Source organism: Ursus arctos, unplaced genomic scaffold, assembly GCF_023065955.2.
Source record: "Ursus arctos isolate Adak ecotype North America unplaced genomic scaffold, UrsArc2.0 scaffold_5, whole genome shotgun sequence".
NCBI lineage: Eukaryota > Metazoa > Chordata > Mammalia > Carnivora > Ursidae > Ursus > Ursus arctos.
This window is the reverse complement of record NW_026623067.1, coordinates 57125585-57148706: the sequence shown is the minus strand read 5'-3', so window position 1 is coordinate 57148706 and position 23122 is coordinate 57125585. Positions and strand designations below refer to the sequence as shown.

The 23122-nt window shown below is 41.2% G+C and overlaps 1 protein-coding gene across 7 annotated transcripts in view; it reads right to left on the bottom strand.

Annotated features, from left to right (window-relative positions):
• PTCD2 (pentatricopeptide repeat domain 2) overlaps positions 1–23122 on the bottom strand; it is a 233511-nt gene that overhangs the window by 189572 nt on the left and 20817 nt on the right. For 4 of the 7 annotated variants that reach the window (XR_008957623.1, XR_008957624.1, XR_008957625.1 and 1 more), the window contains exon 9: positions 17239–17352. Coding sequence is in view for 3 of the 7 variants with exons in the window: in XM_057307442.1 (XP_057163425.1) it covers positions 17239–17352 (114 nt within the window). In the remaining 4 variants the exon portion in view is untranslated. Of the gene's footprint in view, positions 1–11836; positions 11964–12516; positions 13343–17238; positions 17353–23122 lie in introns of those variants that run through there. The other 3 variants (XM_026498817.4, XM_057307441.1, XR_008957622.1) reach the window with 2 other exon arrangements.

Here is a 23122-nt window from a genome sequence, read left to right as displayed (position 1 = left end):
TCCTTTTCTTCATTTTGAGGTAAGGCAGAGGAGTACAGATGAAGGAAAACAGGGCAGAGAGTAAGCAGCAAGGTGCCTCTCTAAGTTATGGAAACTTGTGTAAAAGAAACCTTGTGGTAATAATGATCGTTTCACTTCCTGTTCTTTGTTGGACTACAGGTTGCCAGGAAAGCTCTGTCACACATTTACATGCAGGTTAAATTTCTCAAAATCTGAGCCACAACAGCCTAGTAACTGTGGGGAATATGATACAAATGCTGTTGCGCTGTTGTCATTGTCAGTGGGTAAATTTCTTTAGCAACTTCATGTGGTTGGTTCTATTGGATATGATGGGAACAAATCCAGTCATGGGCTCCCTCTTTTGTTAGCTGGTCTTCCTTCCTTTTTACTTATTGTTTTGGGCAGGGAGTCTGATAGACAAGATGAAGAAATGAAATGCATTTTCATTATCATCATTAAATACTGCAGGGCCTTCCAAAATAACCCTAGACAAACTCATCACAGGCCATTTTTTACTTTTCTATGTGCTTTTGGAGGTTTTGACACCAGGGATGGAAATGTGCTTTCCAAACCATGTGGACTTCACCTAAAAGTGTTGTCAACTGAGTCATAATGAGCATCGTGGTTCATTCTTTTCCCATTGTTGTCTTCATTAGGTGTACAATTTCCCCTAATCTTACATGCATACAGTCTTTGACTTTTTACCCACAGGTCTGATTGAGCACCTTCTATTCATTTATCACTTTCTAAGAATGAGCCGATCAGACCAACTTAAAAATAAATATTCCTCTACTAGTTGCCATGGATGAATGCAATTGGGTACCTCAGCTTAAAACAATGAAGATGAAAGTGTGGAGTAATATCATTAATTTTGTGCTAATCAGTATCTTCCAAGCTGTAACAGAGGATGGGTGATGTAGTCCCAGAGGTGGACTTTAAACTTGGATCTGAATTTCAGAGTTGTTAGTAGGTATCTGAATATTAGGTATGGAAATGTTGAACTGGCACACACATTGTGTTACTTCTAATCTGTCCTGTTTTCCAGGCGAAATGGACACTTGCTAAATATTCTCTGTTGAACGAACTGAGAAAGTTGAAATGTACCTTGGGTTGCAGTTAAAGACAGTTTTAGGTGAATCTAGCCCATGCTCTATTTTGAGGGACTTAACTCACATTGAAGGCTGCATAAGACTGGGCATGGGAGTTATATTTGGGGAGCAAATGGGCAGCTCCAAATGGTTTTGTTGCCTTTCTACAGAATATAGCCCAGGAGGAGTTGGTGAGGAACATGAGTTTTTAGGCTTGTTGCTTGTTTTTCTCAATCCGGCTTATTAATTTCTCCCTTGAAGTTAGATCTTTATGCGAGGGAGAAAACAGGACTGAAAACAAACCTGAGGTTTCTCCTAAGTTCCAGTAAAGCAGCCTCCACTCTGAGTCAGTGAGTGAAAGAGTCAGGACACAGGAAGCTAGACTCCGTCACCAAAGAACCCAAAAAAAGGGATCTAAAATATTTTTTTTCAAAGGAGAAGCATTAATAAAATGATGGGGAAGATACAAAATAGAAGAACAGAGAAAGAAGAAAGAGGAAGTAGAACTCAGGAGGAAAAAAAAAATCATAAGGCATTAGTCCATTGAAATGTGAGAAGGCAAAATCACACCCAACCTACTCTAGCCCAGTTTACCTGCCAAAACTTTAACTCAGAAACATGGGGACTCCTGTTACCTATTTATCTCAGAATCTTCAAAATGGGCTCAGGAGATTTGCTAGTTAAAGTAGCAATGGTCTTTGTTTCCTCCTATCTTTCCAGATGTTTTACACCTGAAAGGATTTCAACAGAGTATGAAATAATCAATAACTTGTAAGCCATGTCTATAAATGCAAAGTGAAATGTAGAAGTGAGATGGCTTAGAAGAGAAAAAAGGATTTTAAAGACAAACCCAAATGATCCACAGGAATAAAAGATTTATACTTTTGGTCCAGACCCATACCATGGTCCACTGACGTTAGGATTTTGACTCAAAGGGGATAATAAAGGTTGTGGAAGGCCAGGGATATAGAAGTCCAGAACTGCCATTTATACCAGTTGGTTCACTGATTAACTGCTTAGCTCTCAACATTGTCAAAAACAGATCCTGCCTGAGTGAGCTTCATACTACTGATTCTTTACCTGCACTGTAGGCATTATGTCATAGTGAGATCACCCCCACCCAGTGCAGTGTAGTGGAACACTACTTTTATATGGCCTTCCCTGTATCTGCAACATCTGATGGGATAAAAGCCTGCTAACACAACAGTGTAAATAGAGACTTAGTCCTGGCCACTTCCGCTCCAGACTCCTACAGGACCAAATGCCCATCAACCAGGAGTTTCGGGATTGTTTCATTTCATAAGCGAGAAAAATCAAAGAGAATATGTGTGGAATAGCATGGACTATAGGATTTTTCCCCAAGCCTTTTTTTTTTTTTTCCAGTACTATGTCCCTGAGCTGTTGTACCCAACTCGGTGGGTCACATTTAGAATAATTAACAGTTTCTTTCTTTTATCCCCATCGTTTGTTATAGGATGTCCAGTTGCACAGAATCTCCTCTGCTTTTGGTGGTAAGCCAAGAGGTATCTATTGCATACTCATGAGCAAGTCATCTTGAGCAAGAGCATCTGCCACTCACCTCCTCCCAGGCTCGGGTGTCTGTCAGGGACATCTTTCACCAGAATCCCCAGTCCCATGGTAATAATTAGTACTCTGTGAAATCTCAATGTATACTAAAGGTTCGTGATAATGAAAAGTTGGTCTTTGACCTATTCCTAGAAATGGGCAGTGACAAATGCACGAGGATACTGAAATCTCCCTTACTTTAAAGGAGAAAGCTCCAAGACGTAGTAACTCCATGATGATGGCTGGAAGAGATAGTCTGCTGTTATTTCATGGATTTGAGTAGGGTAGAAAGACAGAACAAATAATTAAGAGCCTAATTCCTTTTCACTTCTCTCTCATACCAATATGATTTTAGTAAGTAACAGCAAACAATTCATTCTGGGTTTTTTCTTCTTAATTTACGAGGCAACTTTCCCAAGTGAGACAAAGGCTCTTTCTTTTTCTTTCATAAGGAGCTGAGGACATTTTTTCATGAAACATCTAGCGTATGCCCCCACATACACTTGTATCAGAATGCTGTTCTACAGAGGATCGTCCTGTTTAGTCTCTTCTCAAAACATTCTTTCAACACCAGAATTCTCAGTTTGAGTGAAGGCAACATTCTATACCCTCCCTGAAGTCTATCTACAGCTACCTTTCCCATCTAGAATACAGTGTGGACCTCTGTTCTCTCTGAATTCCAGAAATGGAAGATGCTTTAAAAAACTAACACCTTTTAAAAATAGTGACTCTGGGCGCCCTCTGCTGTCTACTTAAGTTCTTCAGCTGTATACTAGTGATAAGAGCAAGGCATGAAGGGGGGGTATTACTGAAAAAATCCAAACATAGACCATACACAAACATTAAGTATGTACATGGGTCTATGTATGTGCATATATAATATATGCATATTATATGTATGTGTGTGTGTATGATACCTTAACCGTTTTTACTCAGCAGCCTTTTCAAGGTTCTGCTGAATCGATAGGTTTACCACCTTTCCTAAAAAGTGCACATATGAGCATGTACACGCACACACACAGAGCCGCCATCTGAGCACACAACACACAGACAGAGTTAAAAACACGAGCTTTGGCGTCAGACCATCTGTACTTGCCCACTCCTTGGTATTACATCTATGGCCAAGAACTTAACCTCTCTGAGTTTGTTTCCGCATCTCTGAAATGGGGTTTTCCTGAGGGTTGAGATACTGTATACAAAGTGCTTTGTATAGAGCCTCACAACGGTTAAGTCTTATTGTTAGCAAGTTTTTTTTCTTTTTTTCTTTTATAAACCCTACCATACTAAGCCATGTTGTTGTTAAATTCCTTGTTACTTCAGCATCAGCGTGTCAAAGAAAACACTGTGCTCATCCAAATTGGAAATGACATTTCCACTGCTCCCCATAGTTTTATACAGGGAGATAAACCCTGTGGCCCAAAAGCCTCATGTGGATTTGCTTCATCTGTCCTGGCTTCTCAGTGAGCAGCATTCATGTTGAATTATCTTTGGACGTGTATGTGGCCATCCTGCCACCAGCGACAGTCAGAACATACTCTAAACTGGTATTCATTCCGTAATTTCCAGTCATGAAAGTTGAAGGCCTCCTTAATCCTCTTGAACTTGATGGCGACACAATGTGTCCCCCTGGAGTGCAGTGGGGTACGCCAGGAAATTCTTTTTTTTTTTTTTATTAATAATGATTTTTTATTATATTATGTTAGTCACCATACAGTACATCCCCGGTTTTCGATGTAAGGCTCGATGATTCATTAGTTGTGTATAACACCCAGTGCACCATGCAATACGTGCCCTCCTTACTACCCATCACCAGTCTATCCCATTCCCCCACCCACCTCCCGTCTGAAGCCCTCAGTTTGTTTCTCAGAGTCCATAGTCTCTCATGTTTCATTCCCCCTTCTGATTACCCCCCCTTTCTTTATCCCTTTCTTCCCCTACTGATCATTCTAGTTCTTATGTTCCATAGATGAGAGAAATCATATGATAGTTGTCTTTCTCTGCTTGACTTATTTCACTAAGCATTATCTCCTCCAGTGCCGTCCATGTTGTAGCAAATGTTGAGAACTCATTCTTTCTGATTGCTGAGTAATATTCCATTGTATATATGGACCACAACTTCTTAATCCAGTCATCTGTTGCAGGGCATCTCGGCATCTTCCACGATTTAGCTATTGGGGACATTGCTGCTATGAACATTGGGGTGCATATGGCCCTTCTCTTCACTACGTCTGTATCTTTGGGGTAAACACCCAGTAGTGCAATGGCTGGATCATAGGGTAGCTCAATTTTTAACTTTTTAAGGGACCTCCACACGGTTTTCCAGAGTGGCTGTACCAACTTGCATTCCCACCAACAATGTAGGAGGGATCCCCTTTCTCCACATCCTCTCCAACAATTGTTGTTTCTTGCCTTGTCTATTTTTGCCATTCTAACTGGCGTAAGGTGGTATCTCAGTGTGGTTTTGATTTGAATTTCCTTGATGGCTAATGATTTTGAACATTTTTTCATGTGTCTGTTAGCCATTTGTATGTCTTCATTGGAAAAGTGTCTGTTCATATCTTCTGCCCATTTTTTGATTTATTTGTTTCTCGTGTATTGAGTTTGAGAAGTTCTTTGTAGATCTTGGATACCAGTCCTTTATCTGTAGTGTCATTTGCAAATATATTCTCCCATTCCGTGGGCTGCCTCTTAGTTTTTCTGACTGTTTCCTTGGCTGTGCAGAAACTTTTAATCTTGATGAAGTCCCATAAATTCATTTTATCTTTTGTTTCTCTTGCCTTTGGGGATGTGTCATGAAAAAGGTTGCTTTGGCTGATGTCATAGAGGTTGCTGCCTATGTTCTCCTCTAGAATTTTGATGGATTCCTGTCTCACATCGAGGTCTTTCATCCATTTGGAGTTTATTTTTGTGTATGGTGTGAGAGAGGGTCAAGTTTCATTCTTTTGCATGTAGCTGTCCAATTTTCCCAGCACCATTTATTGAAGAGACTGTCTTTTTCCCACCAGATGTTTTTTCCTGCTTTATCAAATATTAGTTGCCCAAAGAGCTGAGGGTCCATTTCTGGGCTCTCTATTCTGTTCCATTGGTCTATGTGTCTGTTTTTGTGCCAGTACCATGCTGTCTTTGTGATCACAGCTTTGTAGTACAGCTCGAAATCCGGCATTGTGATGCCCCCAGCTTTGTTTTTCCTTTTCAACAGTTCCTTGGAGATTCGGGGTCTTTTCTGGTTCCATACAAATTTAAGGACTATTTGTTCCAGTTCTTTGAAAAACGTTCTCGGTATTTTGATCGGGATAGCATTGAAAGTGTAGATTGCTCTGGGTAGCATGGACATTTTAACTATGTTAATTCTTCCGATCCATGAGCATGGAATATCTTTCCATCTTTTTATGTCTTCCTCAATGTCTTTTAAGAGTGATTTATAGTTTCTAGAATAAAGGTCCTTTACGTCTCTGGTTAAGTTAATTCCAAGGTAACGTATGGTTTTTGGTGCTATTGTAAATGGGATGGATTCCCTGATTTCTCTTTCTTCGTTCTCGTTATTCGTGTACAGAAATGCAACTGATTTCTGAGCATTGATTTTGTATCCCGCCACGTTACTGAATTGCTCTATAACTTCTAATAGTTTGGGAGTGGATTCTTTTGGGTTTTCCATATAGAGTATCATGTCGTCTGCGAAGAGAGACATTTTGACTTCTTCTTTGCCGATTTGAATACCTTTGATCCCTTTTTGTTGTCTGATTGCTGTTGCAAGGACTTCTAGTACTATGTTGAATAATAGTGGCGAGAGTGGGCCTCCTTGTCGTGTTCCTGATCTTAAGGGAAAGGCTTCCAGCTTTTCCCCATTGAGAATAATATTTGCAGTAGGCTTTTCTTAGATGTACGCCAGGAAATTCTGCTGCTGAGTTGCCAGGCATGTGACTTGGACTTGTGGATTCACAAACTGAGTTGTAGGGCAGTCACTTTGTGGCGGTTACGCCTTCTTTTGTGATGTCACTTGTACTTCGACAAGATGATCCTGCCGCCTGGGAATGAGGGAGATCTGGGGAATTAAGAGACATGGGGATGCTGGGCTCTTCTGGGGGGGAGCTTGGCCTGAGTTGGGGCAGGGAAAAGGCATCAGGAAAGATGAGGGATCACTAACTGGGCAATGCATTTCCCAGGCAGACCAGGTGAGAGACCATGATTCCGTGATGACTTCCAGGGGGGGTTCAGGGGCTCCTGGTGCCTTTTCCTCTCAGGGCCTAATTAGATGAGGCCTTCTCCTATCCTAAGCACCCAGCTTTGGAGTATGTCAGCTGCAGGACAGTGATTACTAGCCAAATGTGGGGTTCTTTTCTTCCCCCTGGGGCTTCTTTCCCAGACCTCACTTTTAATCACTGTGGTAAAGTTGCCCCTGAGGCTCTTGGAGGCCACAGTCCTCAGAAAAAGATCAACTCAGTAAGGCAGGCAAGTGGGTAGGGTGCACTGTTTGGCAGTGTTCGGATCCTGTTCCATTAGCAGCTGGGAAGTTTCACGTAAAATCCTTGTGTGCTCCCCTTACTCCCCTTTCTCCCCAAATCATTTCTGTCTCAGATTAGCCAAGAGCCTAGAAACACTGGCGGGAAACCCCATGGAGACAAACTAAGAAAGAGGGCTCTGGCCAGGGTGTTAATGCACTAGTCGCCTATGCCCCCTTCTCTGCCACCCCGCTTCTTTAGGGCTTGGTGCTGTCTCATGTAAAACTAAGATAGAAAGAGCAACTAGTTTATGAGAAAGTTGTGAAATACTGAAAGCAAAGCATGGCAGGCTATACATATTAACCAAAACCTGCCATTAATTAATTCACCCTTTCAAAAAATATTAAGGCCACATTCTAGTATCATAGGATAGTAATATGCTATGTAGGAACTTTGGGATCATATTAAAACAGAGGTAGGACAGTTTGTCCTTCAGGAGACACTAGATACACTTGGAAAAAGTCCTGAAACAACACAAGCCAATGAACTTCACATGTCAAAATGAATGACAATCGGTGCTATCAAAGACCAGAGAAAGTCCTCGTGTGTGTGCACGTGCACACATGCAAACAGACACATGCCACTTACTATCTATGCCACGGAATGATGGAAGTATCGCCCTGGACTTATCCCAATCACTAACAATTCGGTCATTTGTACAGTTGCTCATTTAATGTCTGTTCCTCTTGTAGGATGCAAACTCATGATAACTGAGGGTATTTCTTTTTTTAAGGTTTTATTTATTTATTTGACAGAGAGAGAGATAGCCAGCGAGAGAGGGAACACAAGCAGGGGGAGTGGGAGAGGAAGAAGCAGGCTCCCAGCAGAGCAGGGAGCCCGATGCAGGGCTCGATCCCAGGACCCTGGGATCATGCCCTGAGCCGAAGGCAGACACTTAACGACTGAGCCACCCAGGCGCCCCAACAGAGGGCATTTTTAAATCCCCAGTTTTGACTCCATGTTAGCAAAAATATTTAAATCAGAATTACACCAATATCAATTTTTGCTCAAGATATTTTGAGGTAATGCCACTTAAGCCAACTTAATTCCTTGATTCATTTTTTATGTAGTATAAACCATGTCCTTTTAAAAAATCTTTTTTACTTTTCTGAAATATTTCCATTGGGGGGTTAATTCACAATGAATTGGTTCACCACACTTTTTTTTAAATGTATAATGTATGTCAATTTGTAGACAGAAATATTATTAATTTGAATCTTGAGTTATTTTTGTCAAGCTCTGTGCTATTCTGCTATGTTGCCTTAGTTTACATGGATACGTATGCTCATGTGTGTATATGTATACATGAGTCTCTATATGTGTGTATATATATATATATATAATTTGAAAACAATAAAGAGATACATTTTTCACTGATCTTAAACCATAATGACCTGGGACTCCTGATTCATTCACTCCAGTGGAGAGGGTTTGGGGTTGAGACGGGTCAACATCAGAGTAAGGGTCCTCAGGAGTAGGGGTAAAAGGCAGACATACACACCTCATAAGGTACTTGCTCAGGAGTCCAGGGACAAGGCCATACTTAACTGCTCTTCCCTCTTTGTGACAGCAGAGACTAGAGGGCCCAAGGATGGTATCTGAAGCCCAAGTTTCTTGTGCACATAAAAAAATACAAGCTTTCTCATAAAATATTGGCTTAAACTATAGTCCCCACACTAGCAACAGCAGCACCTGAGAATTTATTAGAAATTCTCATTCTTGGACCCTGCTCTATATCTGTGGATCAGAAACTCTAGAGATGGGGCCCAGCATTCTGGGTTTGAACAAGCTCTTCAGATGACTCTGATGCTTGCTGAAGTTTGAGAACCACTGCCTTATACTCAGCTGTCATCTTGGCTATGAAAAGGGTAAAAGGAACATATCCAGAAAGACCAAAGATTTGCCTAAAGAAAAAAAATAATAAAAGCTTAAAATATCCTGTAAGCAAGATCAAGTCGTCCATGAATTCCTCTCTGAGGTTCTCAACAGGAGTAGAGAGTGCATAAGAATTTTTTGTTTGCTTGCAAAGAAATAGAGAAAGCTATAATTTTGTCTACCTGAATTGTAGCAGGTAAATCCTTACGACCCCATTATATTTTCTCAGTAATAGTCATTAGGAATTAGTTCAATTTTGTATTAATTCCTTGGATCACTGTCAATAAAACTGTCAGCCAAAATTGCCCAGGATTGGTCTATTTCACCACTGAGTCTATTCTTCAGGAGGATTTTGATCACTCTGTAAGGAGCAGTATCTACAGAAGCAAAGAGCAAATGACTAGGCCAAAGGTCCTTATGTTCAACATGGCAGACTAAAAGTGTTCTGCTTTGGGAAAGGGATGTCTTCTCCCTGTGGCATCTTGAGAGCCTTTCATAGTGACCTGTCCTTTGTAGCTGCTCATTATTGATTTGGTGAATGAGTGGACTGAGAATCCATAAGGGTTCTACAGCTTGAGAATGCCTGATCAAAGAGGTGACACATGAGTTGGATCTTGAAAAATGGGCAGAAAAGGATGGATAAAGAGGGAGGGTATTTTAGATGGGAGGAGAAAAGGATATATAATAAGCTGAGCAAAAGCTTGGGGTCAGGTCTAAATGTTTGGGACTGAGTGGAAGGCACTGGAGAGAAAACGCTGTTCACAGGGGGATATGATGACAACAACCAACAAAAACCAATTAGTGAGTTAAATGAGTACTCATCCTCTTATAGGATCCCTACTGTGGTAGGTACTGGGCCGACAGTGGAGAACAAGACAGACATGGCAACTAAATCTAGTGAAGAATTGAGAACGATGGTAGGAGGATGGTAAGTGTGTTGATAGGTGAAGTATAGGAGCATGTAGGCAGCTCACTAATCTGAACTTAAGGGTAGGTGGCTCAAGAAAGCCTTTCCAGATGACAAGATGTCCCAGTCATGGCCTGGAAGAGAGGAGGAGGGAAGGAGTGTGGGGTAGAAAGGGCTGGGGCAGGCTGGGCAAACTTGGGCCAAATTATGAAGGACCTTCTAAACCACGTTAGAGACAGAACTTTATCCAGAGGGGTGTGAAGAGCCCTCAGGAGGTTTTACACAGAAAAGGACAAGTTTGTTTTGGAAACCTCACCATCAAAGACTACTGATGGTGGCTTTAATTAGAGAAGTAGCAATGGGAAAGAAGTTCAAAGAACTTGCTGGAAAAAAAGTCTCTGATAGTTTAAAACATGTCAGTATTTCCTGGACAATCCCACCAATGGAAGTCAGAATGAATGCTCCCTCCCTTTGAATCTGGATGGGCCTGTGATTTGAATGGAAGCACTGCCATGGGACTTCTGAAACCATGGGACTTCTAAACCCAGGTCATAAAAGGTGACGACAGCTTCTGCCTGGTCCTCTTGGGACACTCCCTGGTACTCAGCCACTGTGCTGTCAGGGAGCTACATGTCGATGCTCTGGCCCCAGTCTCAGCTGAGGCCCCAGCGTCAACTGCCATAAATATTAAGTGAGGAAGCCTCTGAGGTGACTCTAATCCTAGCCATCAAGTGACTAATAACCACCTGAGACACTGAGTAAGAACTACCTGGCTGCGTCAGTCAATTCTGATGATAATGAGAAAACGACTGGCATTGTTTTAAGCCACTAAGTTCTGGCATGTTTTAGACATAGCAAGAGATAACCAGAACACTCTCCTGATAACACCTAATTAAGGAGGTATCTTTTTGTCTCCTTCTCATACTGTGCTGTACTCACCATGGTGACTTTTGGACTCTGAAGCAACAGACATTTATAATAAATGAAACAATCTACAAAGGCACATAATAGGGTTGGGGAATAAGATGTTCTGTCCAAATATTCTCATTAACAGAATAAGTACATGCTTTAGGCAAATTATCGATCGCAAAAAAACTCCATTCTTCAAAGAAATTATGAAATTTTAAAGAATGAAATGCTCACTATAGACTAAGCAAACTTTTTCTTTGATGGTTCTTAAGCCTTCAGAATCATCTATTATTTTGGGGTAAACATTAGGCTCACTAGTTCCCTCTGTACTCTTTCCCTTCAGCGTAACTTTTGGGAATAGGTTGAAGAGCCTAGTTTTTACCGGCAGCAGAGCCACCATCGTCGCCAGCTGTTCAGAGCAGCAGGGCTTTGGGAAGGTCATGGCTGCTATTTATTGCTCACGTTTTTTTTTTGGGGGGGGCGGCTAATGAATGGTTGTTAGCTAAAAACCAGGGCCATAGTCACACAGGGTATAATAGGCATTCGAATGCTCTTTGTGAATATCAGAGAAGATAAAAGATAAGTTGGGGGACAGGAAGCACGCCCTATTATTCCCTAAGACTTTGAGGGTAGAGAAATTCAAATGCCTTTTTCTACAAACAGCGGACACAAAAAAAGACAAGATTCTATAAAGGCACAGAATTTTCCCTAAAAGGGGCTAAGGCTTCACAGAGCATAAGCAGAAGGAAGAACGCATTTGTTAAATAATTCTTCAACTAGATGCCCACATTCTGAATGCAACTGATGGTAATTATAATAGTTAACGCCTATGTAGCACTTACTCTGTGCCAGCCACCATTCTGCTTGCTTTACATTCACTATCTTATTCTGTTCTCATAGCAGGCCTATGAGGTGGTTATGATGACCCCATTTAACAAATGAGGAAAGTGAAGTGAGCCCATGGCCACACACTAAGTCGTGGGAGCCCTTACCTAGTATTCTTTCTCTGAAGAGACATAATGTGCTCTAGTAGAAAGGGTACTGGACTAGGAATCTGGATTTTCATCTCAGTCCCACCTCCAACTAGTTATACCAATTTGGACGAGTCATTTCCTTCACCTGAAAGATAACAGAATTCAATTAGCAGATTCAGAAGATTCCTCCCAATCTAAAATTGCTGATTCTATGAACAATTCTTGACTCTGAAAAACAATCAAGCTAAAAGTAAACCTAGTTTTTGAAACAGCACTGAAGAGTGTACTGAACTCTAGGAAGACAGCTGAGCGGCTTGAACATTATGTGGGCTTTTAGAAACAAAAGGCACAACTCACCAGTGCTGTGTTTCACACCATCACATGACAGATCAGGATGAGGAAGCTTTAACCTGGTGTCATGACGTGTTTATTTTTACAAAAAAAATAAAGCATCCCAAGAGACAAGAGAAGATCATTAACACGCTGTAGAACCAAATATTTATGATCCACACAAAACAAAGCAATACAGAGAGCATTATGTGGTTTTTATCGGCACTTATTTCGAAAAGTACACGGCCTGCCCATGACCACAGCAGTAACCATTTAAATTTTAGTTTACTTATCAGTTTACTTATCAGTCCTGAGAGCTAAATTCTGGGTTAGTTTTGCTGCTGAGAAAATAAAACAACCTCAAGATGTTTTCTTAGGAACCTTTTATTTCTCTCATTTTTGAGAAAATTTGACACTACTGAACCTTAAATGAAAATTTCAAGTCCATATGCAGGTTCACAAGTATCTTATTTAGGGTCACAGATAAATGATGACAGAAGCAGTGAGAAAATCCTGGGCTACCGTCCAGAGTGGCACGATAGGCTTCAGACCTCCTGAATTCAGCAAGGGTATAATCTACAAGTAACTACACCCCTGAAAATTCACTGGAGTTGACCACTTAGGTGAATTGCTTCCCACTGGTGCTTACTGGGTTCTACTCTGGTACCAGGAGCTGTACTGGAGACCACAGCCATGTTCCTTCATGGATCCTCAGAAGTTTACACAGGAGAAGCGTCCTTCCTGAAGCAGCAGAGCTTTCTGCTTGATTGTATGTAGATCGTCACAGCAGCACAACATTAACTACTCCAGTCAGCATGCCAGTTCTCAATGAACTCAGAAATTTAAGGAGACCAAGTGTTTGTTAGTATACCATCCACTGGAGTACAATGCCTGATATTTTAGGAAGCCATTAACTCACTAGAAGCAGGCCCCTTCCAGCTCAGACCCATGGGGGGTTTGAACCTAGGGTTACTCAGCCCACAGGGACTGGTTGAGTGGCTGGAAGGTCCGATGGCTGACTGTCCTCTTGTTTAATAGCATCATGTGGGATTTCCTGTCCCCAGGGGTGTGGCAGAGCAGAGTATCCAACGTGTAAGTGGTGACCTGGCCATTTATGTGCAGTTTCCTATAGATCTCATCAAATCTGGCTAGAAGGGCAGGCACATCCTTCACTTTTTCCCTTGCTTTGGCCAGCTGGGAAAAAGAAGAGCAGATCATTATATGTCTGCAAGATTTCTTCTTTGTTCTTCTTATCTTCCAAGAAGCAGAGATACAAATGCATGAAAATGCATAGTGTGTATCTATAATGGTGAAAACCAGGGTACTGGGGCACACAGAAGTATGAATGGATTCCACAAGCTATACACAAAATTCAGAATTAGTATCTGAAAATCATTCCTAATATCTCATAAGAAGGGTGTTCAAATGGTACACAATATACAATGAAACATACCAGGATAGAGTCAAACAGCAATGGAAACAAAGTTTGCCCAATTTAACAATCAGAGCAGGAGGTGGGGCCAAATTATGTGAAGGTTTATAACACATGGTAAGTGTTCTGGAATTCGTTCTAGAAGCCGTCAGAAGGTCCAAATTAGGACATGATCTGACTTAGGTTTAAATGGCTGTGTAGAGAAATGGGAGGGGAGAGACTAATCTGGAGGCCAGCATCATAGTCCAGATGAGAGAGGATGACAGTCTAGACTGGAAATAGTATACACAAGATGGAGAAATAGATGTATAACAAGTATATATGGGAGGTCCAACTGAAAGGATTTATTGTTGAAGAGATCAAGGAAAGGGAAGAATCAAAGACATCTCCCCAATTTGGGCTTTAGCAACTTGGTGACGGGTGAGGTCATTAACAGAGACGGGGAAGATGGGAGGACCAGATTTGGAGGGGGAACGAATCAAGAATTCTGTTTTGGACATGCTGAGATGCCTGTGAAAGATCTAAGTGGGTAAATCAAGAAATTGTTAGATATACACCAACATGAGGCAAGGAGGAGAGGTCTAGACCAAAGGTATAAATATCAGAGTCACAAATATATGATTGCTATTTAATCTACAAAAATGGGTGAGCTCTAAATTACAATGCAGAACTACTTTTTTGAACAAAATCAACATTTTACTTGGTTCACTCCTTATTAATGATACAACTTGTGGCACCTGGGTGGCTCTGTCAGTTAAGTGTCTGACTCTTGATTTCGGCTCAGGTCATGATTTCAGGGTAGTGAGATTAAGCCCTGCATCAAGCTCTCCACTCAGCAGAGGGGTCTGCTTTCTCTCTCTCTCCCCACCCCTTACCCTTCCCCCCACTTATGCACTTGCACGCATGCGCGCTCTCTCGCTCTCAACTAAATAAATCTAAAAAAAACAAAAGAAACTTCTCTTTAAAAAAAGAAATGATACAATCTAACATTTCTTGATGAAATTTACTTGTATTCAAGGTCCCTAAGAAATCCTCTGGTCATCTTCTAAATATATCATAACCCTATTTGAAGCTGGCATATCTTCCTTTCAAACAAGGGGTCTCCACTGAACCTTCAGGTAAGAAATTCTAGCAGTTCATGTTCTGAAAAAGAACATTAGGACCATTCTACTGTTTAAGCAGAGAGACTGTTCTCCATTGTCCGTTTAGTTTCAAAAAAGAAATCAATGAAGCAACAGCTAATGTCTGGAGTGGTTTTTATCATAGTAATTAAGAAAATCAAGAATTCTTTTCAAAATTCCTCTGGTGGTATAACAGCACCTTGTCTCCACACACAAGACATTTTTAATAACTGTTGGTATCAACACTAAACAGTACATTTGTAAGATGCAAGTTTTACAGCGGAAGGGTCTCCACATGTAGTCTCACAAGCATATTTAGAGCTGGCTCAAAGGCTATTGGAGTCAGAGGAGTCATTTATTTCTCAATAGCAGTTCTCCGCACAGCCTCACAACAGCCAGGGAATACACACAACTACAGGCGGAGCTTTTTAAGTAAATCAGGCTTACCGACTTTGGGGGAAAAATCAGATAAAAATCAGTATTTTTCAATGTGGAGTTTGTTTGGATGTTGTAGTCATATAATTGGGACAACATACTGACGGACCAGGTCTAAGTAGAGTGATTCACATCAGTGCTATTGAGAAAACTGAAGTTGTGTCAGTAATGGATGCACCCAACTGTGCACTTTAAAACCCGTTTACATTCCCAGTTCTCCTACCTTTTTAAAACATACTCCAAAAGGGTTTGGGTGGACCACAACCTACAGAAAGCTAAGAATTTGAATAGAAAGAAGCTTTAAATTAATCATATCCAGTCAGTTTCCTGACAAGCTCCCTTTGCCAGCAGGAAGAAGCCTTTGGGTGGAAGTGTGAAAACGGGAAGGGGCTGGGAGGGCAACAGTGTGGCAGAGGCGGGGAGAAAGGAGCCAGCGGCCCTCTACCGCCTACCCTGCCATCTCAGACACCAGCAGGGACCTGTACTATCAAAAGTCAAGGGAGGGCGGAAGAACCTAGCAACAGGCCCCTTCATAACTCAAAATGACAGCACCAATTATCATTACTAACAAACTGATCACTGCCAGTAATTTATGATTTCCTTACAGTTTTTTTCCCTTTAGCTATAGATGTACAAATTACTAAATTTCAAATGACTTACAGTAACTCCTCTTTGTGTGCTTTTTTTTTTTTCTAAGATTTTATTTATTTGTCAGAGAGAGAGAGAGAGTGCCCACAAGCAGGGGGAGCGGCAGGCAGAGGGAGAAGCAGGCTCCCTGCTGAGCAAAGGAGCCCGATGAGGGACTTGATCCCAGGACCCCGGGATCATGACCTGAGCTGAAGGCAGATGCTTAACCGACTGAGCCACCCAGGCGCCCCATCCTATTTGTGTGCTTAAGCCATTAGTGTGAGACATGGGTTCATTCACTTCATTTTGCTTTCAATGTTTGGAAATTGCTTATCATTTTTATTTACTTTTGTTTTATAGTTTTGCAGAAACATTTATACAATTCCATTAGCTGGTCTATTCAGTACCTAAAACCACAGTTCTAATTATAGAAGCTTTAATATGGTTTAATATCTGACAGGTCTAGTACCTCTTCCTCCTGCTCTTCTTTCACAGGGTTTTCCCAGTTATTCTTGCTAGTTTGTTCTTTCTAGTAAACCTTGACTAGAGAAAAGAACCTAATGGCACTTTTATTAGGAGGTTGAATTATCACAATCACTTGGGAAGAACTGATTTTATGGGGCTGAGTCTTCCTATCTCAACCCACAGCATGTCTTTTCATTTGTTTAAGTAGGGGAGACTTTTTTATTTGAGAGAGGAGCAAGTGTGCGAGTACAAGCAGGGGGAGGGGCAGAGGCAGAGGGAGAAGCAGGCTCCCTGATGAGTGGGGAGCTCAATGCAGGGCTCAATCGCTGGACCCTGGGATCATGATCTGAGCTGAAGACAGACGCTCAATCGACTGAGTCATCCAGGCACCCAAGACTTTTTTTTTTAGGATGAGAAATATTGTAGCTGTTTGCTGATGAGAATGATCCACAGGGAAGGGGATATTAATGATGCTCGAAAGAGTGTAAGACATTTTTTGAACTGATGCCGTGCAGTGCGTCAGAGGGATGGGCCCCAGGGCTCAATGGCAGAGCCTGCTCTAGAGAAGTGTGTGTAGTCACCACAGCCTCGGCAGGGAAGCTGAGCACACAGGGACAGAAAGAGGCTGTCCCTGTGGCAGCAGTTCTCTCTTGACTGCTCCTTGAAACAGGAAGCAGGGGTGGTGGAGTAGGGAGAAGGCACTGGAGGCTTGAGGAGAAAGGAAAGAGAAAAGGGGAGCTGGGACCCAGTGTGTGTGGGTGAGGGGGGGGGAGCAGGATGGTGAAAATAATGTAAAAGGACAAAGTTTTTCTAGAATTTCAGAGGGTATTTTCTGTTGTCAGAAAAATACCGTTGCACCCAAACACAGAAGTCTTATAACAGTTAGAAGAGAGGGGTTGCCATATTTGACAGTGTTTAAGGTGGCAGCCCAGAGAATGAAGACAGTAAGTGCACATTTTAATGAGAACGCTTTCACCTTTAAATGATTTCCACAGCAATCACATACTCACCACTTCTTCTGAGAACTCCTGTCTTCTCACAAATTTTGATAAATTTCCCTCTGCAGCATCCTTTAGTATCTCTATCAGGGTTTTCAACATATTTGCTTGGATATGAATCAAAATCTGAATACAAAGAACAAACAAGCAAAAACAAGACTGAGCCAGTGCTCAACAATGAGATATGTACCCTGCTACAAAAGCCTACATTTATAGGCATCTACCTGCTTTCATGCTATTTCCTAATTCATTCTCTTGCACAAGTGCAAAAATGCTTTGAATATATGTCTATCAGCCAAAACTTATTTTCCAATAGCTAATCAAAACACCTCAACTTCAAAACTTGCTTAAAGGTAGAAATACAGAAAATAGGGATTGTGGAGTCTGACATGTTTGGGCTGGAATCCTGGCATAGGCCATTACCAGCTACATGACTCTGGCCACATATTTAATCTCTTCCAACTTCTGTATTTGTAAAATGAGGAAAATAGGTTTACATCTCACATCTGAGTTACTGTGAACGTCGAATAAAATGTCAGCTCACAGGAGGTACTCAAACATTACTATCAGTTTCTTCCTCCCTAGTCCTTCTAGATTCAGAGGAGAGGACAATCACACAATCTCATAAGATTGACTCCAGGGCAAAAGATACCTTTACCTTTGTTTATTTATTTAGGTTAGGAAATTGTGGGCAAATCAGTTGCTGCAGGTATAAAGTAGAAGCTGGCTCAGGGCTTAATGACGTACTCCTATTTACACTGCAGCCATTAAGGAACTTTCAGAACTGGATACTGTACCTAGCTTTTAAAATGGTACCACTACCTTCCATCAGATAGACATAATTAACAGAAGAAAAAAAAAACCACATTTCCCGGGCGCCTGGGTGGCTCAGTTGGTTGTCTGCCTTCCACTCAGGTCATGCTCCTGGAGTCCCAGGATAGATTCCCCATCAGGTTTCCTGCTCAGCAGGAAGTCTGCTTCTCCCTCTGACCCTCCCGCCTCTCGTGCTTTCTCTCTTTCATGCTCTCTCTCTCAAATAAATGAATAAAATCTTAAAAAAAAAAAAAACACATATTCCCTCCCCTCGTTACCAATGTTCACTAGTACAATTTGAAAAATACAGAAAAGGTTAAAGAAAATAAGAATAAGCCAGAATTCCCCAACTAATGTTATCCACTGTTTAATATATTTGGAAGGTAATACATGAAATTATAATTTTCCTCTGATCTGATTCTGCTTCTTGTCAATTATTATACAATGAATATTTTCTCATTAAGAAATTACAGAATACCTCATTTTTAATAATGAATGCATATCAATCTACCATATACATAAAATAATTCATTAACTTAAGCAATACCACTCTTCAATATATTGATAAATGTGCATACACTAAAAAAAAAAAAACCTTTTTAATCTAGGACGTGATCTTCCCAGAAGTGAAATTACGAAGTCAAAGGATGTAAACATTTTAAAGGCTCTTGATTCTTTGGAAAAGTAGTATTTCTGGAAAAGCTATTCCTTTTTTTATAGCAAACGAGCTAAGTTCTTCCTATAGTCCATTTTATAATAATTTAAGTTTGCTGAGCAGTTGATCAGGATGAGGGGTTATCTTTGGCCCCAAAGAACAGAATGAAATGATTCCAAGTAGATTAAATCCAAAGAGCTTGATGTAAGTTCAGTGTCCTCAAGCAAAGGCAAATTCATGAGCGTACCTTTCATTAGGAGGCAATACTCCACAGGTTTCTCACATTCAAGCAGAAGCACTAACTGCCTTTATTCCAGACTATTTTTTCAAGGACATCCTTATAACCAACACCCTGGAAAGACATACACAGTGCTACTTGCAGAGAAAAGGGCAGATATGCTTACTGCCCATTTTGAGAGATCTGAGTTCTCCAAATTCAAGATACCTCTCTTAAACTGTAACCTCCTGTATGTATAAGAGGAATATAGACCTTGTGTCACCCTGTGGGAATTGGGTTCAAGAAACTGATGCAAAACGCTAATGTTGTGGCTACTACTACTGCTTTAATTAATAAACTGTCCTTCACCTCTCGGTGCCTTGTGAACTCTACTAGTATCCACGAAACTATGGAAGGTTAACTCGTTAGCTTAAAAGTAGGGTAAAATCTCTAACTCCCAATAGTACTTCAAACTCTTTTTTTTTTTTTTAAAGATTTTATTTATTTATTTGAGAGAGAGAGAGACAGCCAGCGAGAGAGGGAACACAAGCAGGGGGAGTGGGAAAGGAAGAAGCAGGCTCCCAGCGGAAGAGCCTGACGTGGGGCTCAATCCCAGAACCCCAGGATCACGCCCTGAGCCGAAGGCAGATGCTTAATGACTGAGCCACCCAGGCGCCCCAAAACTCTTGTTAATAAAAACCAACTGACTGGGTTGGCAGCTGTCCTATTGAGGGCAAGGAGAAGTCCACCTTGTTATGTGTTATGTCTCTAGTGCCTGGTACCTAGTAGACCCTCGACAAAAATGAATGAGAAGGAGAGCTGAGGTCCCCTAGCAATTTACACAGATAAGCCTCCTGGAGCTCCATGCTAGAAACTATTAATGATGTGCTCCTGGAAGATTTCAACATCTCTTCTTAAGTTTTCCCAATTTCTCTCCCTGCCTCCAGCAACTATCTATGATTCAGAAGGGATTGCAAGAGTCAAGTTCGATACCTCGAAATATACTGATGAAGGGCAATATAGATGAAGCAGTTACTGACGAAAAGCCAAGAAAAAATGCAAAGCTAGGAGAGCTTGTCTCAAGCTGAAACCTTAGGTTATGGTTAAGGAAAACCAGATCAAGGCACAGCACACTGCTTTAATCTTAAAGATTTCAAACAAAAGGCTAGGAAAATTAGCAAGGAATAGGGGGAATTTAGGTAAGAAAAACTACTCAAACAGCCAGAGAAGGGCATTTTCTGCCCCTCTGATTTTCTGAAACCTCAAGAAATGTCCACAAATCATTGGATGCGTTTGACCAAAAAAAGGGAAGAGAGGCCCTGAACATGCAGTAATTTGCATTTTGTCTTTTTCTTTTCAAGTTTGCTATATTTGAAGTAGAATATCATAGGGCAGTAGAGACTGCTAGTTTTCTAAGTAATAACCACCCCCCACTTTTTTTTTGATTAACAGAACTAACTTCAAATGATGCTGTCATGTACAAAACTCAAAGACTGTATTTCTCAGGTTTCTTTGCTACTAGGTGTGGTCACAGGATTATGTTCTGGCCAATAACATGTAAGTACAAGTGGCTGGGTGAGACATTTGGGAAAGCATCCTCAAAGGGGCCCAATTTCTTTGCTCTTCATTCTTCCTACTTCTTGCTGGAAAAGGTGTAATGGATGGAAAACATATGCTCAGGATGGTGTTGTGAAAGAGGCTGGGTTCCTGATGTTACCATAAAATGTCACGCCAGACCCAAAGTGACCATCTCTGGTTCTCTACATTGAAGAAAAACAAACTTTTTCATTTGTATAGACTCTTATTTTTCTCAGGTCTATATTGCTCCAACTAAAATGCAATTCTTAACTTCCACATACAGGCAAGATGCTGCCACAAAGGGATTTATGAGAAATGAGTTCTGTCTCCTTGCCTACCCCATATAGCCCAGGAGACTTCCTAGCATGGGCTCTAACTTTAGGGCGACCTTAGTGACTGGAGAAAGGGGCATTAAAATATTTATCTGTGTTAACAAATAATGATAAAAGTGGCAAAACTAACCAACTGCCAATTCCCCTGCAAGGTAATTCAATTCCAAAACGGGTGTCCATTTGGAGACATGCCTTACTTCTAGAGACATGATTAGAATTCAAATAACATCGGTGGAAAGCTACCTCATGTTGGTCTTGGCTACTTTCAAACATATTTAGAAGAGGAAATTAATCCTTTGATATTGATCAACACTGTTGAAGAGGGGACTATAGTTCTTTTGAGATTGATGGGTTTAAATTCAGACAGCAGAGCCAACATGCATGTGCCTCAACGAGATCATCTGCTGCTAAATCAATTCAGTGTGTAGCAAGTATTAGCTGGGAAAATGGAAAATCAGGCCCTCTGGGTCATATTGGCAGCAGGAGCAATTTTGATGAAAAGAAAATGAAGTTGAGGGGGGAAAATTAGGTGAGTTCAAATTCCAAATGGCAGCAGGAAAAAATTTTAGTATAAGACATTAATTTTTAAAGATCAGAAAAAAAACTTCATTTATTTCTGCTACTACTGACTGAACAGACTTTCTACTCAGCCTATTTGTCAGGTTTCCATTTCTTAATAATTAACAAATTGCCCTTAAGGATTCCAAGTAGATGACTCAGCCTTAGAGAAGGTAGGGCCCATTAAATCAGCTTTTAAAAACCTGCTCTAATAACAGAGATCTGAATCTGAGAGATTATTAAACCCGAGAATGGCAACCATCTCTTTTTCATATCCCTAAGGAAGCCAAAACAGGTTTATACTGAAACATGACCAACTTAGATTGGACATTTGGAAAAAGTTCCTGACTGAGCATTTTTAAACAATAAAATGGTCTTTAAGATTCCGAACAACACATACTCCTGTGACCCAATTCAGGGAGGGGATGATTCATATTCAAGATCAGTTCAAGGTTCCTTACACAGTGCTTGCCATAAACATGCCATTCCACCAAGTTTGATCAGCTACCTTTCCTTTCCAGCTCTCAGAGAACAGGAGCGACTCCTGCTGCATATGTCCCACCATCCTCTGGATTTCTCTTCCTCCTATGAATGGATAGCTACACTCTCAGCAGCCTATGTTTTATTTCCAACGAAGCACTTTCTCATATGAAAAAAATTATTACGAGATTCTCATAATAACTGTGACAGATAGCCAAGGTTTGCAAGAGATGAAGCATCTAAACTCAAGGACAAGGAGTACGTGTACTACTGGCACCTTGGCCTCTTGACATCCTATCCTATGTCCTTTTCATCATCCAGGAGGAGCAGCTAATTCCAATCCTGGATAAAAAAGACACAACCCTTGTCTCTGTAGGTCTCGGGTGGTGGGGAAACCCTTTACTTTGTAGTCAGACACATTCGTGTTAAAGCTCTGACTCTGCTCTGCTACATAATTAGCTTCAAGAACTCAGGTGATTTATTTACTCTTTGAATCTCCATTTTTCACATGTATGATATGGCCAAATACTGTTTCTACAGTATTGTATAAAATGAACCAATGAGTATTAAGTTGCTATCTAAAGTAAATTAAAACTCTGCTGATCTCTCTTCAATTTCTCACCATCAACCCTTACAGATCCCTCCAAGCTCACTTCAACTCTAAGAAAAGCTACCAATGATCCATAGAACACTCCTCTCACCACACTCTTGTGTACCACTTTCCCTCATGATCCTATGAACCACCTGAAATGCTAGCAATTCTACTTCTGTCCAATCACAAAATGAGTTCATCTACAGGCTGCTCCCCTCCCCCCGCGAAGAAGCAATGATATACTTGGATACCCAGGGCTGTCCAAATCCAGTAAGAAGCAGAGAAGAAGGTACAACACATATGGCACCTGCTGGAAGACCAGGCTTCCTAATGTGTTTGGCTTACTGATATTGTTGGCTCAAACAACCTGAACTTCTGGACTCTGGACCTTTGCCACCCTGACCTCCCAGATCTGCTTATGCCTGTGAGCTTTTTAGGCTGACCCATCTGCTCTGACCTGCAGTTTCTGCATAGGCATGCAGTCGTGGGATAGGGGCTGTCTGCAGCAGGCTCTGATGGGAAAGGCTGTCAGCCCTCTTAGATTTCTGTCTCTTTCTTCCTTGTCTTTTTCTGATGATTCCTCTGCCTCACCACTGATGTCTTATTAAACTCACTTCTCAGTCCTCTTACTTCCTTTTTTTGTGGCATTTGTCAGTTCCTATCAGATCCAC